The sequence below is a fragment of the Macaca mulatta genome, chromosome 3 (assembly GCF_049350105.2).
Source record: "Macaca mulatta isolate MMU2019108-1 chromosome 3, T2T-MMU8v2.0, whole genome shotgun sequence".
Classification (NCBI taxonomy): domain Eukaryota; kingdom Metazoa; phylum Chordata; class Mammalia; order Primates; family Cercopithecidae; genus Macaca; species Macaca mulatta.
This window is the reverse complement of record NC_133408.1, coordinates 153,474,809-153,489,004: the sequence shown is the minus strand read 5'-3', so window position 1 is coordinate 153,489,004 and position 14,196 is coordinate 153,474,809. Positions and strand designations below refer to the sequence as shown.

The 14,196-nt window shown below is 34.3% G+C and overlaps 1 protein-coding gene across 1 annotated transcript in view; it reads left to right on the top strand.

Moving 5' to 3' along the window:
* Positions 1 to 1,779: 1,779 nt before the first annotated feature.
* Positions 1,780 to 14,196, top strand: part of PPP1R3A (protein phosphatase 1 regulatory subunit 3A) — a 42,389-nt gene continuing 29,972 nt past the window's right edge. The window contains exon 1 of the mRNA XM_001100958.5: positions 1,780 to 2,800. Coding sequence (XP_001100958.4) covers positions 1,965 to 2,800 — 836 coding nt within the window. The 5' untranslated portion in view covers positions 1,780 to 1,964. The remainder of the gene's footprint in view (positions 2,801 to 14,196) is intronic.

The following is a 14,196-nucleotide window of genomic DNA, read 5'->3' as shown; positions in this document are numbered from 1 at the left end:
ATTTCCACAGCCATCACCCATTCTTAAGCAATCCATGTGATCACTACCCATTCTAGCTATGTGAATGAGATAAAGCTCAAATAATTTCATTTCTTTATCCTTCAAGACTCTATAGTCACTTATAATTTTAGAAAATAATTTCTCCATCCACTACTTATGCAATTGAAATTACCTAATAAGTTATACCACATTAATGAGGTTTTCATTTGAAAGAAATTATGCTATTGGGCTCTTTTCAAAAAGAAAACCTAGTCAGTCACCTTTCACACTTTATTTATTTTTTCAGTTTAATTAATAGATATTTGGAAAGAAAACCATGCTCACGTGTAACATTTCAAACAGTACAGCAGACTATAAAGTAAAATGAATAGAGCCCCCATTCCGCTGCCATCTGTAAGTTTTGTGGATAGAAGTAAATACTGCTAACATTGTCTTTTGTATCTTTCCAGGAATTTTCTATGCACATATCTGTACACATTTTTTTTCACTTAGCCATTTATCTTGCCTATCTTTCCATATTAGCACATAAAGTGCTACTTTATCCTTCTAAAACATTCTATTGTACGGGTGTAATGCTATTTATCCAATGCTCTTTTAAGAGGGACATTTAACAGATTTGTAGGGATTGTTAAACACACAATTCTGTTATGAACATAGATCTGTATTTATCTTTGTATATTTTCCTATGCTGATAGAGCAAATTTTTAGCTGGGGGCATTTCTGGGTCAAATCGTGTGCAGTTAAAATTTTTATAGTTTTTACAAAAATTATCATCCCCCAACTTGGGTTTTATGACATAAAAAAAAGTGACAGTTTAAGCAGGCTGTTCATACTTTAAAACTCATATCAAATTTCAAGGTGTGATGGTATCAACTTGTGCTTTGAGGGCATAAAATGGCCATTTGCAAAAGAATGTTTTATTCTACATAAATGTATAAGTCCTGGGTCAGGCTTACCTTAGCCCACTTATATTTGCAAATCAATAACACATATCTTGTCTGTATTTTCCCATGGCTTAATTAAAATGAATGTACTAATGTTCAAAATAATGAATTTGATTACTTCTTTGTTCTAGGTTTTTGCTTGGGCTATTTATTCTACTTGGACAATCTACCTTGCTCTAACCTTGCATGTCTAAATTCCACCTACCCTTCATACTTTATTTAAAATGATACCTTCCCCATCTGAATCATGTTTCCTTCCTCAGAACTTTCAGCACCTTTATTTAACCCTTTTGTAATAAAAACTATACATTTATAAATCCCTGAAAATGATAGGTATCATTATTAGTAGGCTCTGGATCTCTCTAGTTCTAAAAATGTTCTTATCTTCCTCTGTTTGCACTTACCTGCTCCATGAATTAATGTAGTTCAAACTACATATTCAGTACTGTGATATTACTTTTATTTTATTTTTAAAAATCCACATTTCCATTTCTTTTATGCAGAAAGACGTTTATCACAACAGTTTTTACAATGGCAAGAAGTGAAAGCAATCTCAATGTTTAAATATAAAGGAAAGTATACGTAAGTTTTACTGTATACATAGGATGAAGAAACTACATAAAAGGTTTTGATGGTGTGGAGAAACGCTTATGAAGGAAGTGGAAAAAATCAGGATACAATACTGCATATAATCTCAAGTATTTCCATTTTTAACATCAACTAATTAAAATAATATTTTTATCTTAAAGTTCCAGGATTTCCAATACAGCAGAACATGATTTAAAAATACCTCTTTGGAACTTAGCTTATAAACAAATGCAACTTTAAAAACTGTGAGTTAAATCTGAAACATACTGGCAGGAGTAGCATGGATGCTATCATATTCAAGGCCTTTAGAGGCAGGCTAGCATAGTTTGCAGGCTAGCATAGTTGACACGCCATTGGACCTATTTATAGAGCTGACTTCTTTTTGCAATGTCAACTGTAACATTATACTTATTTTAAGCCTCAGTGTCTCAAATGTCAGCCTCTACTAGTGGAACAGTTCTCTCTTATTTGATATCAGAGAGCCCAATGGAGCCTTCTGAAGTACCTAGTCAGATTAGCAAAGATAATTTTTTAGAAGTTCCTAATTTATCTGACTCTCTTTGTGAAGATGAAGAAGTTACTTTCAAACCTGGTTTCTCCCCTCAACCGAGTAGACGAGGTTCTGATTCTTCTGAAGACATATACCTGGATACCCCATCTTCAGGTACTAGAAGAGTTTCATTTGCTGATTCCTTTGGATTCAATCTCGTGTCTGTTAAAGAATTTGATTGCTGGGAATTACCGAGTGCTTCAACCACTTTTGACTTAGGGACGGACATTTTCCACACAGAAGAATATGTTTTAGCCCCACTGTTTGACCTGCCTTCTTCAAAAGAAGATCTTATGCAACAACTCCAAGAACAGAAAGCAATACTGGAGTCAACTGAGTCTCTTCCTGGGTCTACAAGTATCAAGGGTATTATTCGAGTTTTGAATGTTTCTTTTGAGAAGTTAGTATATGTACGAATGTCTTTAGATGACTGGCAGACACATTATGACATTTTAGCAGAATATGTTCCTAATTCATGTGATGGTGAAACTGACCAGTTCTCCTTTAAGATTTCATTGGTTCCTCCTTATCAAAAAGATGGCAGTAAAGTTGAGTTTTGTATACGTTATGAAACTTCTGTTGGTACATTTTGGTCAAATAATAATGGCACAAATTATACATTCATTTGTCAAAAGAAAGAACAAGAGCCAGAGCCTGTAAAACCATGGAAAGAAGTTCCTAACAGACAAATAAAAGGCTGCTTAAAGGTAAAATCAAGGTGAGGATATATCTTACATACTTTATTCATAATCTTAAAGTTTTTATGTTATTCTTTATTTCATGTGTTGTAAGAAAGTCACTCTTTAAAAATATACTGCTTGCTATGTAAAAAGCAATGGTGCCAGGGTTTAACAAGGTCAAAGCTATTCAAATGATAGCAGTGGGTTATCCTTTCTACAAATGTGAGAAAAAAATATGGGAAGGGGAACATCACAGACCAGGGCCTATTGTGGGGAGGCGGGAGCGGGGCGGGATGGCATTGGGAGTTATACCTGGTGTAAATGATGAGTTGAAGGGTGCTGATGAGTTGATGGGTGCAGCACACCAACATGGCACATGTATACATATGTAACAAACCTGCACATTGTGCACATGTACCCTAGAACTTAAAGTATAATAAAAAGATATGGCTATAACACAATAGGTTGGGAGAGAAGTGCACTGTGTATATTACTTGCCTAATGAGTTATAAATTATTCCTGTTCAAACCTTAAAATCTAGATTATTCACATACAAAATTATTTACTTTGATATTTAAAGTGCATTTATTTTCAGTGGTTTTTAAATGTCTATGTTTTACTTTGAAACAGTTTTGATTAACATAAAACTATATTTCAATTTGTAAACTTCTCCCAAAAGCTGCAAATAACTTCTTAATAATGGTTTGAGTTATACAGGGATGTTTGAAGTGATACATGTTAATTTACATTATAAAAGAAATGACCTTAATGATTAACAGAAAGACATAAGTACATGAGTCATATATGAGTTACACACACAATTTCATTAATTATAACCAAGGATAACATTATGGAACACAAATTAGTATAATTTAGTAAAAGTCAATGGAGCAGAACAAAGAAATGACCCAAATATAAATAGGGATATTCAGCTATATAGATTAGAGATTTGGGATGTGACCCCTCATTAGTAACCTTGCTCTCTTGTTAATGTGAAAAATAAGAAAAACTGGCATTCAGCTGTCTCGATAGTACATAGCTGGCTAATTTCTGTGACACTAGGTAAGTAGATAAAACGTTCATGAGAAGTGATACCCCTTCTTTCCTCAGTATCCCAGAGGGAAACTCTACATTGCTCCAGCCACAGGCAAATGTTTGATCATCCTCTGAGTGCTCCATCCTAACCGTCCCTAAACCCAAGGATTTTGGTAACTGTACTGGAAATAGTGTAATATAGGAAACAGGAAAGGGAACTGTATTTGGAATCAAGACACCCAGATTTAATTCTCTAAGGGGAATTTAATACAAAGCATAAGATATGATATTGGGAAATTTTTTAAAAAATTATGCTTTAAAGGATAAATAATAACTACTAAATGCATTGTTCCAATGTATTAATAAACTAAATGCAGTATAGGTGGAAGCAATTCAAACATATACGTTATGTTTATTTTCATTTTCCTTTAAAGTCATTTGAAATATTGACTTAATCAACTTTGTGAATTAGGCCAACTTTCTTGGTCTAAATTAAACTTTCTTTGATTTTGACTGATGCTGTTAGGAGAGACAGTTTAATAATAATCTCTACATAGGCTAAAATAATAATTTAGATGTTTATGAAATTACTCTAACACATTAGCTACACAAACAAAATAAGTTCAACATTATTTGGCAAACTAATTTATATGCATAAATATATACCTATTAAATACTTTAAAAATAAGCTAATCATCAGTGAATATCTGTTAAACACACTGCAACTTGCTGTATATGTTAGAGAAAACAAAATTTAGAAAAGGTGCAGCATTATTGTCTAAAAGCTCATAAAAGAGGCAGTGTTGAACATAGTGGATTTTTCTGCAATTTAAAGATGCAGTTTTAAGATTACAAGCAATACCTACTGAACTGTGGTTTGGCTAGGGGATTCCTTTGATTTCTTTGACAGGCCGAACTTGACTGATACCAAGACAAAGAGTCGCCAGCTGATAGGCCTCATCTTCTCCCTTGGGCGTGATGTTTTTGGAACTTTTCCTAGTTGAAGATACGTAGAAATATATGTGTCCACACATACATTTGTATTCAGAGCAGTAATCACTGGATTCACAGCGGACACCATTCAAGTTTTAATATTGCTTTGGGGAAAAACCTGAGAAGAACTAAACCACAAAATGGTCTGAAGGCCTGTAAAGTTTCCTAATGAGTTATAAAAATGGAAAAAATCTCTCTCCCTCAAAACCACAAATACATTTTCTGCACTTCTGTAACTTAAAAATGACCAACATAATTCAAACCACATTTTGAAAAAAGCATTTGCCTCTGGAGGAGGCTTTTTGTGCTGAGTTTCAGTCCAACATGAATTTTTACATCTGATTTATATACCACTCAAAATGGAGTGTATAAAGGAAATCCTGACAGATCCTTAGAACAGCATGTGCCATAATAGAATATTTATACAGCTTTTCCATGATATAATTTATATGCAATGGGGTTTCAAATATTCCTAAAACTCACACAAGAGAGCATTATCAAATTTCTAAATGAATATTGCAGTTGGATTTTATTGTGAAGAGTTTGGTTAGAGAAAAATAACACACCTTATTGGTGTTATTTTACAAAATGTGTACTTGGTTAAAATAAAAATGAACTAATACTTATTTGATCAAAAAATTATAGCTACTAAAATCTCCTCCTCTCTCCAAATAGTTACAGAATCTAAATGGGTCATTTTTGAGCATTTCTACATTTCCTATGTAGCTTAATTTGGAGGTTATTTCTTTCAGAAAGTAAAAACAGAACATATATACATATATGTATGATTTTTTTTCTTTATACCTGCAAATAGATTAGTAACAGTGTGTAATATCAGTTATAGTTAAAATGAAAATCAGGCTGCCCTAGTGTAGAGAATAACAGCTAACTTCAATTCTTCTTAATACAAAAGTTAATTTGCTATCAGGGTCCCTGAGATTGTATCTTCTCAAAGTGTCAATAATCCCTTCTAATAAGTATGGAATGAATGAATGTGGGAATACATTTAGGTAGGATTTCTGTTAAGTCAATCACCCACCCAGGCATTATGTTTTCTCTGCGGAGATTTTTCTCATGTTAGAGTTTGCAAATCTCCACATTGGTGTGGGTTGTCTATTTTCTTTTGATGCCTGATAGTCTATACACTTTGGACAGAAAGAAATTTGTAGAGAGAGGGGGAGGTAGAGCTTGTAACTCATAGGCATGTGATTGAGAGTGACCCAAAGATATTTAATTGCACTGACAGGCATGCATCATGAGATACTTGTTAAGCATCACCACATATCCTAGCAAGCTAAGCAGATTTCTGATATATCTGACGGATTTTATTTTAAAATCAATGATAAAGATGACATTGATATAAATCACATTAAATGTACATAGACAAATGAGCTAAAATAGCATACAAAACAATATAACCTCAAAGTTAAGATTTTAGGCTTCAGAGTTGAAGATACTTGAGTTTGAGTCCAAGCTCTCCTGCATGCTAGCAATGTGAACTTGGGCGAGTTAAGCTTGTTTTTCTGATATGTTAATTGAGAATAACCATAACACTATCTCATAGGGGTTGAGATTTTGGTGAAGTAATACATATAAACTTTTAGCACAGCGTCTGGCACATAATAAGTTATCAGTAAATGTTGACTGCTGTAAAAAGACAATGGTAACTTCATTTTTGGTTGTGTCTGAAAAACTGTAAGGCTCAAGCTGCACCAAAGTTTTTTTCCTCTTTCCTTTCAGGGCTTCTAAATTTTCAGCTTTGGAGAGCCATTCCTTTGTCTCTTGTGAGATTTTAATCAACAAGGCAAACTAACTGAACTGTAAATTTTCTTTAGATATGTGTCAACTTATATATGAATTATCTTAAAGCCGAAAGAGACCTTAGTGAATGTTAAAATTTCCACATTTAAGAGAAGAAAAAATGAAGAACCAGACCAAAAGGGATAAAAAGGCATTCGTTTAGGATTGAACAGACATGCATATTAATTTCAGTAAAGTTTACACTTAGTAGCTATGTGGCTGTGGGCATATTACTTCACAGCTCAAAGCCTATTTATTCACCTGTCAAATAAGGGTCATGATGTCTAGCATCACATTGATTAAAATAACTTTATATACTTAAAACTTTTCATATAGCATGTTAGACACACAAAAGGGTATTGTCAAAAGCCCAACATCATAATTGTCCCTATTATTATTAAATCTTGTTCAGCTAATTTCCTGACTCTTGAACTTGCATTATTTCTCCATACATCATAGGTTTCCTTGTTTCAGGCTCCAAAACGTATTCAGCAAATGTTTACTAAAGAACTGTATGTCAGGTTCTGAGTTGTTAGGCAGCAGTATCTAACTGAAAAATGTGGCTGGAGACAGCTGCCTGTGAAGACAAGTAGAGGCCCCAAGGGAAAAGGCCTTGAAAAGCAGAGAGAAATGAAGGGGAGGGAGAAAACAGCAAAACCAAGTTCAGATTATCTGGGTATACAATAGAAGCCATAGATAAAAAATGAAATAAGAATTATTTCCACTTGAGGTTTTCTAGAATACATGACCTAGAGCTGACATTGTGTACTTACTGGCCTTGGGGGTGGTCTCCCTTCTCAGCATCTTGGCTTTTTTTCCCCACTGCCTGCTAAATGTATGTTCCTAATGGCTGGGTACACCGGTTGACTTCATCTGGTTTTGTATTTTATTAAGTGAAACCAATTTATTATTTTAAGTAAAGAAACTGCATGATATAGGTGTTTGATGGTATTTATAACTTGGCCAGGTGAATGCAAATAAAGTTCTAAATGACTTTAAGGCCAAAGGAGAAAATTGATTAGTCCTTAATTTTTGTACTGTAGAAAAAGAACCAGGTACGTTCAGGAATAGGAAAGAGAGAAATCCTTTCTAAAACATAATTTTAAGAATACAGAGGGTTTATCTTTCAGGGTGGTAAAATTGTGAAAGTGAGGCCAAGGAAAGCATTGGGAAATGGGGCATAAGATATGGCTACGTTATGTGTTTCAGTCAGAGCTGTTGGATTGTGAGACTTCCTTAATTTACACATACAGTATAATCTGGGGTCCTGGAAATAGTCCAAAGAGGTGTAAATAGCCCCACGAGGCCTTTGGGACCTCATGTATGCCATAACCAACTCGTTTTGAGTCCACACTAATTGTGGAAGCTGGGTCTGTTTAAGGGAGGGACCTCTGGCAAGGCCACGTGGAAACATAAAACACAGCTGTGCAGGGCCCATCAGGAGGGTGTTTGGAAGCAACCAGCTGGTTGACAGCAAGGTGCCAACTGGCTTCGCATTTCCTTGGAGGTCCACCAAGGTTTCATGGCTTCCTGGTTTTGTGGAAGTACATATCCCATCCTAGACTTTCCCTAGGGTGGTTTTGAAACTTTTCTGAGAGAAGAGGAACAAAAGGGTATCCTCCTTCAGGGTGTCTCTCACGCTCTGGCTGAAAGGAGTCGCTATGAATGCCATGCCTCAAATGGATCCTCTGGGATTTCTGGGAGCCTATCCTCCCCACCTGAAGCCCATCTGCAGCCTGTAAAAATAAAGCAGGGCCCACTATTTCTGAGCCAAAAATCCTCCTGGCAAAAAAAAAAATAGAAAATAAAAAAGGAAGAAAAAGGAAGATGGCACCGTTATGAAGTGGGCCAACTTAGTTTTTCACCTTCCTCCAGTTCTGCTAACTGTGACTCTCATCCCTATTCCAAGTTTTTACCCCAACCCCTCAACAGGAATAACTCAGGGTTAAAGACCTCAAGGGAAGATATCTGAAGTGGATCTGATTGCCCTGGGCCCTATCAAACTCAAAAAATCCTCCCTAGTCTGACACCTCACTTTGTAACCTTGCCTAAAATTTACATATATGTGTGTTTGTGTGTATGTATGTGTGTGTTGTATGTTTATCTATGTATGTACACGTGCACACGCGTGTATGAGATTTTCCTTCTTAAATGCAGACCCCTTGAGGGTGGCAGGAGCTCTCTCAATCTTATACCCATTGAGGTCAGTTGCACAGAGGCACTTTGAGTTTGGATTGAGAAAATGGAAATGCCTGATTTTAGAGCAGAGAGCACTACAGAGTACATGGCAGATTTAAGTATGTTGTGATACGGGTTCCGTAGTAGTATGAGACTCATGGGGTCTGAAGTACATGTGTGTATGGAGGGTTGTGAATTCCAAAAACATTGAAGCACAATGGAAACAGCAAGGGCTTTAAAGTAAGGCAAGGCCTTGGGGTTTTAATTCTAACTAATTACTATCTACTTGTACTTGGAAAATTATATTTTGTATCTATTTTATTCAAGTGTAAAATAGTGATAATAATTTCTACTTGGCAGAGTTGCTATGAGGAATACATTAGCTAACACATACAAGCATCTATTCCAGTTGCTGACATTTTGTAGATACTCAAAACGGTAGTATTAATGACATTCCTGTGATAAATTCCACAGTTTCCAATCCTGTGTAGTACTTGGCTAGTACTGTGCTCAAGATTAACGGAGAAATGCTGTTTTCCCTCATTATCATTCCTGCTACCAGGACCCAGGCTAAAACAAATAGTTTCAAAATTAATCATGTTATGGTTCCATAAGTCTTGGGGGACTAGCCAGGGAGACTAATATTTATGGCGTTGCTTCTATGGGAAAATGATTTCCAAATTATAGCATCTTCTGGGTCACAAAGAAAACTTTGGAACATCACCTGTTCATAAATTGGAGACTGAGGACATGTTTTTTTCTTAAGATAGCTCTTCTGAAGATGGTTCTTTTGGACTAAATAACTGAGTTTATTGCACACAATTCACCTTATTATCACTTTATGCCTATGAATAGAAGATGAAATTGAAGTTTATATAATTCTCTTCTTCTAAGCAAATACATTATACATCATCAAATTTCAGTCATTCCTCTGTTTTAAAGCATTGTATGTACCCCACAACTATATGAAAAGGAATATATCTCTTTTCAGAGTATATCTCTCAAATCTTTTCAGATATCTATTCTGCTGCTTCAGTAACTTTGCTAGGTTAAATAGCATGGTAGTGTCTTTATCTATTAAATAAAAATAACAACTGGTTTTCAAGCCTTAATCATGCCATCCTGCTGTTTAAAGATTTTATGATAAAAAGATGAAAACAAATAAGTTGCTAAATTTAACTCTTATGCTGCATTGCTCAGGGACAGAGACCAATTGTACATTAAACAATTGGTCTCTTAGGAAATTCTAAAATTCCCTCACACAACAAGTTACTCTGAAAATGGTCTGTGTTGTACATCAGTGCTATTTGTCACAACTATAAATTGAATTTTAATATTGTAAGGTAATTGGTGTCCTATGTGTAGTCATGGTTTTGATTTTTATTTACACCTTTTGAAATTTGCAGTAGTAAAAAGGATTAAAATACCCTCCCCACTGATATTTGTAAATTATACTGAATAGTGAAAATGCTTTTCCTAATTATGTGAGAACATTTCTTAGCCTATTGACACCATCAGAATACCATCCATGGTATTTAGAGAATTAAGCCCTGGTACAAACCTAACCTATTGACTCTAAATCTGTATGAATAACCTCCAGCTGATTTTCATTTTTAAAAATTACTGTGGATGTGTTAACACAATTACAAATCACATAGAATTGCTAAGATAAATTTCAGTTTCATAAACTATATTTGAAATACAAAATATATTCTATCAACCTCACCTTTTGAAGATTCATATTTATAAATAATTTTATAATATATTAAAACAACTTAAATCTTGTAAGTACTTACCAATTGAAAAATGGAAGTTTTGAAAAGTCACGTTTAGGTGCAGCAGAAAATAGATTATATTGTTCACATATAATCTTAAGTAGGTGCATAAGATTATTGTGTTTATTGTATTTAGTATTTAGTGTAAATATAGTTATAATTAGTTTCCAATGTTAATACAGTACTTGATTTCTGAACAGTTTTTGTTGAATCCTTTTGTAGAAAAGACCATCTAATTCTATCCTTTGCTTTTAACAGTATTCAGAAAACACCCAGATTAAATGGTTATATAGTTTCTTCTTAATCATCTTGATATGGTTTGGCTGTGTCCTCAGCTAAACCGTACCTTTAATTGTAATAATCCCCACGTGTCAAGGGTGGAACCAGGTGGAGATAATTGAATCATGGGGGCAGCTTTCCCCATACTGTTCTCGTGGTAGTGAATAAATCTCATGAGATCTGAAGGTTTTATAAATGAGAATTCAGCTGCACAAGCTCTCTTGCCTGCCGTTATGTAAGACATGCCTTTGCTTCTCCTGTATCTTCCACCATGATTGTGAGGCCTTCCCAGTCATGAGGAACTGTAAGTCCATTAAACCTCTTTCCTTTATAAGTTACCTAGTCTCAGGTATCTCTTTATTAGCAGTGTGAGAACAAACTAATACATATCTCTTGGGAAGATTATGTTCTTCACTAATGTGTTCTATCAGAAAGTTCCATGTCTTTAATGTAGCCACTTATATTGTTCTGTCTTTAGTCATTTATTTACTCTTTCAGTTGAATTAAATGTTGGAATTCCTATCCTTATACATTAAAATTAAGCAAAATTATATTGTTTCTCTCAAAGATTTCTATTTTCCATGTCAAATAACCTCAATAACTTTTTCCCTTGAGATCTGAATTAGTTAACTAGAAAACAAGTTTGTAGTGTTTTAATGCATACGCCAGAGAAGAAAAACTCCATCATCAACTGAATTCTCATAAGGGGTGAATGATATCATTATTACCAGGACCATACACTGCCAACACTGATGGATCAGCAATAACCCAGTTGGTCAACAATAGTCTAAGGCGTTCTCCAAACCCTGCCTTCTTTATGTTTGAATTCTCGGTGTTAGAGGGACTATTATTACAATATTTCCTCTGGGAATCAGAGAAGGAAAGGAAACTTTATTTTACAAAATTAGAAAGTTAAAAGGACTTCAGAAGATCGCTTCGTTTATTCTACCTTACCTAAAAAGATAGCTATATTAGAATTTTTGAAAACTGTGGACAAATAATGAGAAATTTAGAATTAAAGTTACACTATTTTCTAGATACCTAATTTTAAAATAACATTTCATTCCAGAATGTAACTGTATAAATAAGATGCTGACCATAACTTTTTAGCCTTTATTAATTTCTTTTTTACATTTTTATTTTATTTTAGACTCAAAGAATCCATGTGCAGGTTTGTTACATGAGTTTATTGCATAAGGCTGGGGTTTGGACTTCCATTACTCATCGTAAATGTAGTAACCATGAGGTGGTTTCTCAAACCTTGCTTCCCTCTTTCCCTTCACACTTCTATAGTCCCTTGTGTCTATTGTTTCCATCTGTATGGCCATATGTACCCATTATATATCTCTCACTTATAAATGAGAACATGCAATATTTGAGTTTCCATTTCTATGTTAATTCACTTAGGATAATGGCCTCCAGTTGGATCCATGTTGTTGCAAAGGACACAATTTCATTCTTTTTAATGGATGCATAGTATTCCATAGTGTATATGTACTTTTTCTTTAATCCACCATCAGTGGACACTTAGGTTCATTACATGACTTTGCTATTGTGAATAATGCTACAATAACATCTACCAGTGTGTCTGGAAAAGAAATGTTGAATAAGTTTATAAAAATAAAATGCAGTTTAGACCCACTGAAATTTAAATTGGTTTACATTGTATCCCTTTGTTTTAAAAAGGTTAATATTGAGTCTACAAGCAGAAATTATTTGAATATATGCTAAATTTCTTGACTGTGTGTGTATGTATAATTTTAACTAAAAGCTATTTGTTCTAGTCAGTGAATATATACAGAATTTTGGTACAGTCATTCCACCTGATAATTTATTTAGGAAATTAAACATGGGGAGCAGTGTAATACTGCCCAGTTATGGTCAACTCACCCTTGATGCGCCACTTTTTTTCTGTGGAAAAAATATTCACACAAACACATGCGCATGCACACGTGAGCTTTTCACTTAACCTGATCTTTCTTATGTGTGTGTATAATCCATATAAAAAAGACATTCTCCAAAGAGTTCATATGTTAGCTAGTATTTTATATTTTCTATATTGGTAACATTTCATTCCAAGTTAACTTTGGTAAACTGAGTTAAGTTTTTAGACATTGGCAATTATATGAACATTCAAGGCATTTGCTTGCAAATCTCATGAAACCCATTCAGTTCAACAGGACCCCTAGTGCTACTGTGTGCCCATATTATGAAACTTGCTTTCACCCCTGATTACTTTTTTTACTTTCTTTAATTTACCAGTATTTCTAGCAACATTTTCCCATGAAATAGCTACTTCTAGAGCACAACTTTTCCTAAATAAAAAGTTGCTGTTTGTCACTATTACATCTGATGCAATTTATAGGCAAAGAAATTAACACCTAGCAAAGGACTTACCAGATATTTTTGTGTCTGGAAAAAATAGAACCTTTGCCACACTGCCCTCTATATCAGTTTAGTCAGCATGTTTACAATGTTGGCATTTCTAGGCAGTCTCCAGGTACAGTCTATTTTTTTCAAACCATAACATTATATTTTATCATTCATAATTTTTTTATTTTAATAAGTTTTATTCCTTTGTGAGAAATCCAAATATTATTTTATTGTAAATCACTTCAGTCAATTCGTAGGCTACTTTCCAAGGTCATTTATTACATTTACACCATTTTTAAAAAACAATTATGAAACTACATCCTGCTGGCCATAACATAGGCGGGGTGATGGGAACAAATATTTTGATTTTTTGGTTAAATTCCAGAAATGTATTCCTTTAATCCCACGAAGTAGTTATAGATGAAGAAACTGAAAGTCAGACTTTTCAGGTAACCCTTGATGAAACTAGGATTACAGCCACTTTTGATATCAAAACCACCTTACCCTTCTCTACTAATGCTGCCTCATTAGGTAACCATTTGTGAACAGTACAGAATATTAAATCTCAATAAAGTAGTGGACCCTCAATATGTTGAAATGTAAATATTTAGAAAGCTCCTCCAAGTTTATGAATACAGTGTAGTGACTGTAATAGGGCTTTCCTGGTTTCTGATACTATTGATGAGCAGTAGTTATAAAACAATACATTATGGCGTTTAACAATCCTATTAATAATACAAGATTCTGATTTACAGGTAAACATGAATGCAACCAAAGATATGTTTTTAGAGCTTTCCATTATGTAGACACTACTTCCACTTGTGTTCACAGTTTCTATTCAAGCCAGTTGCTTGCTTTGAAAACATTTTTTTCCTTGTCTCTTACTCTTCCATTTCCACCACAAGAACCAGTTTGATTTTCCCTCTTACTTGAGGCTTTCCTAATGTCTCTAATTATCCAGATCCTTCCTTTCTCTAGGCCTGGCATTTAACGCCTACATC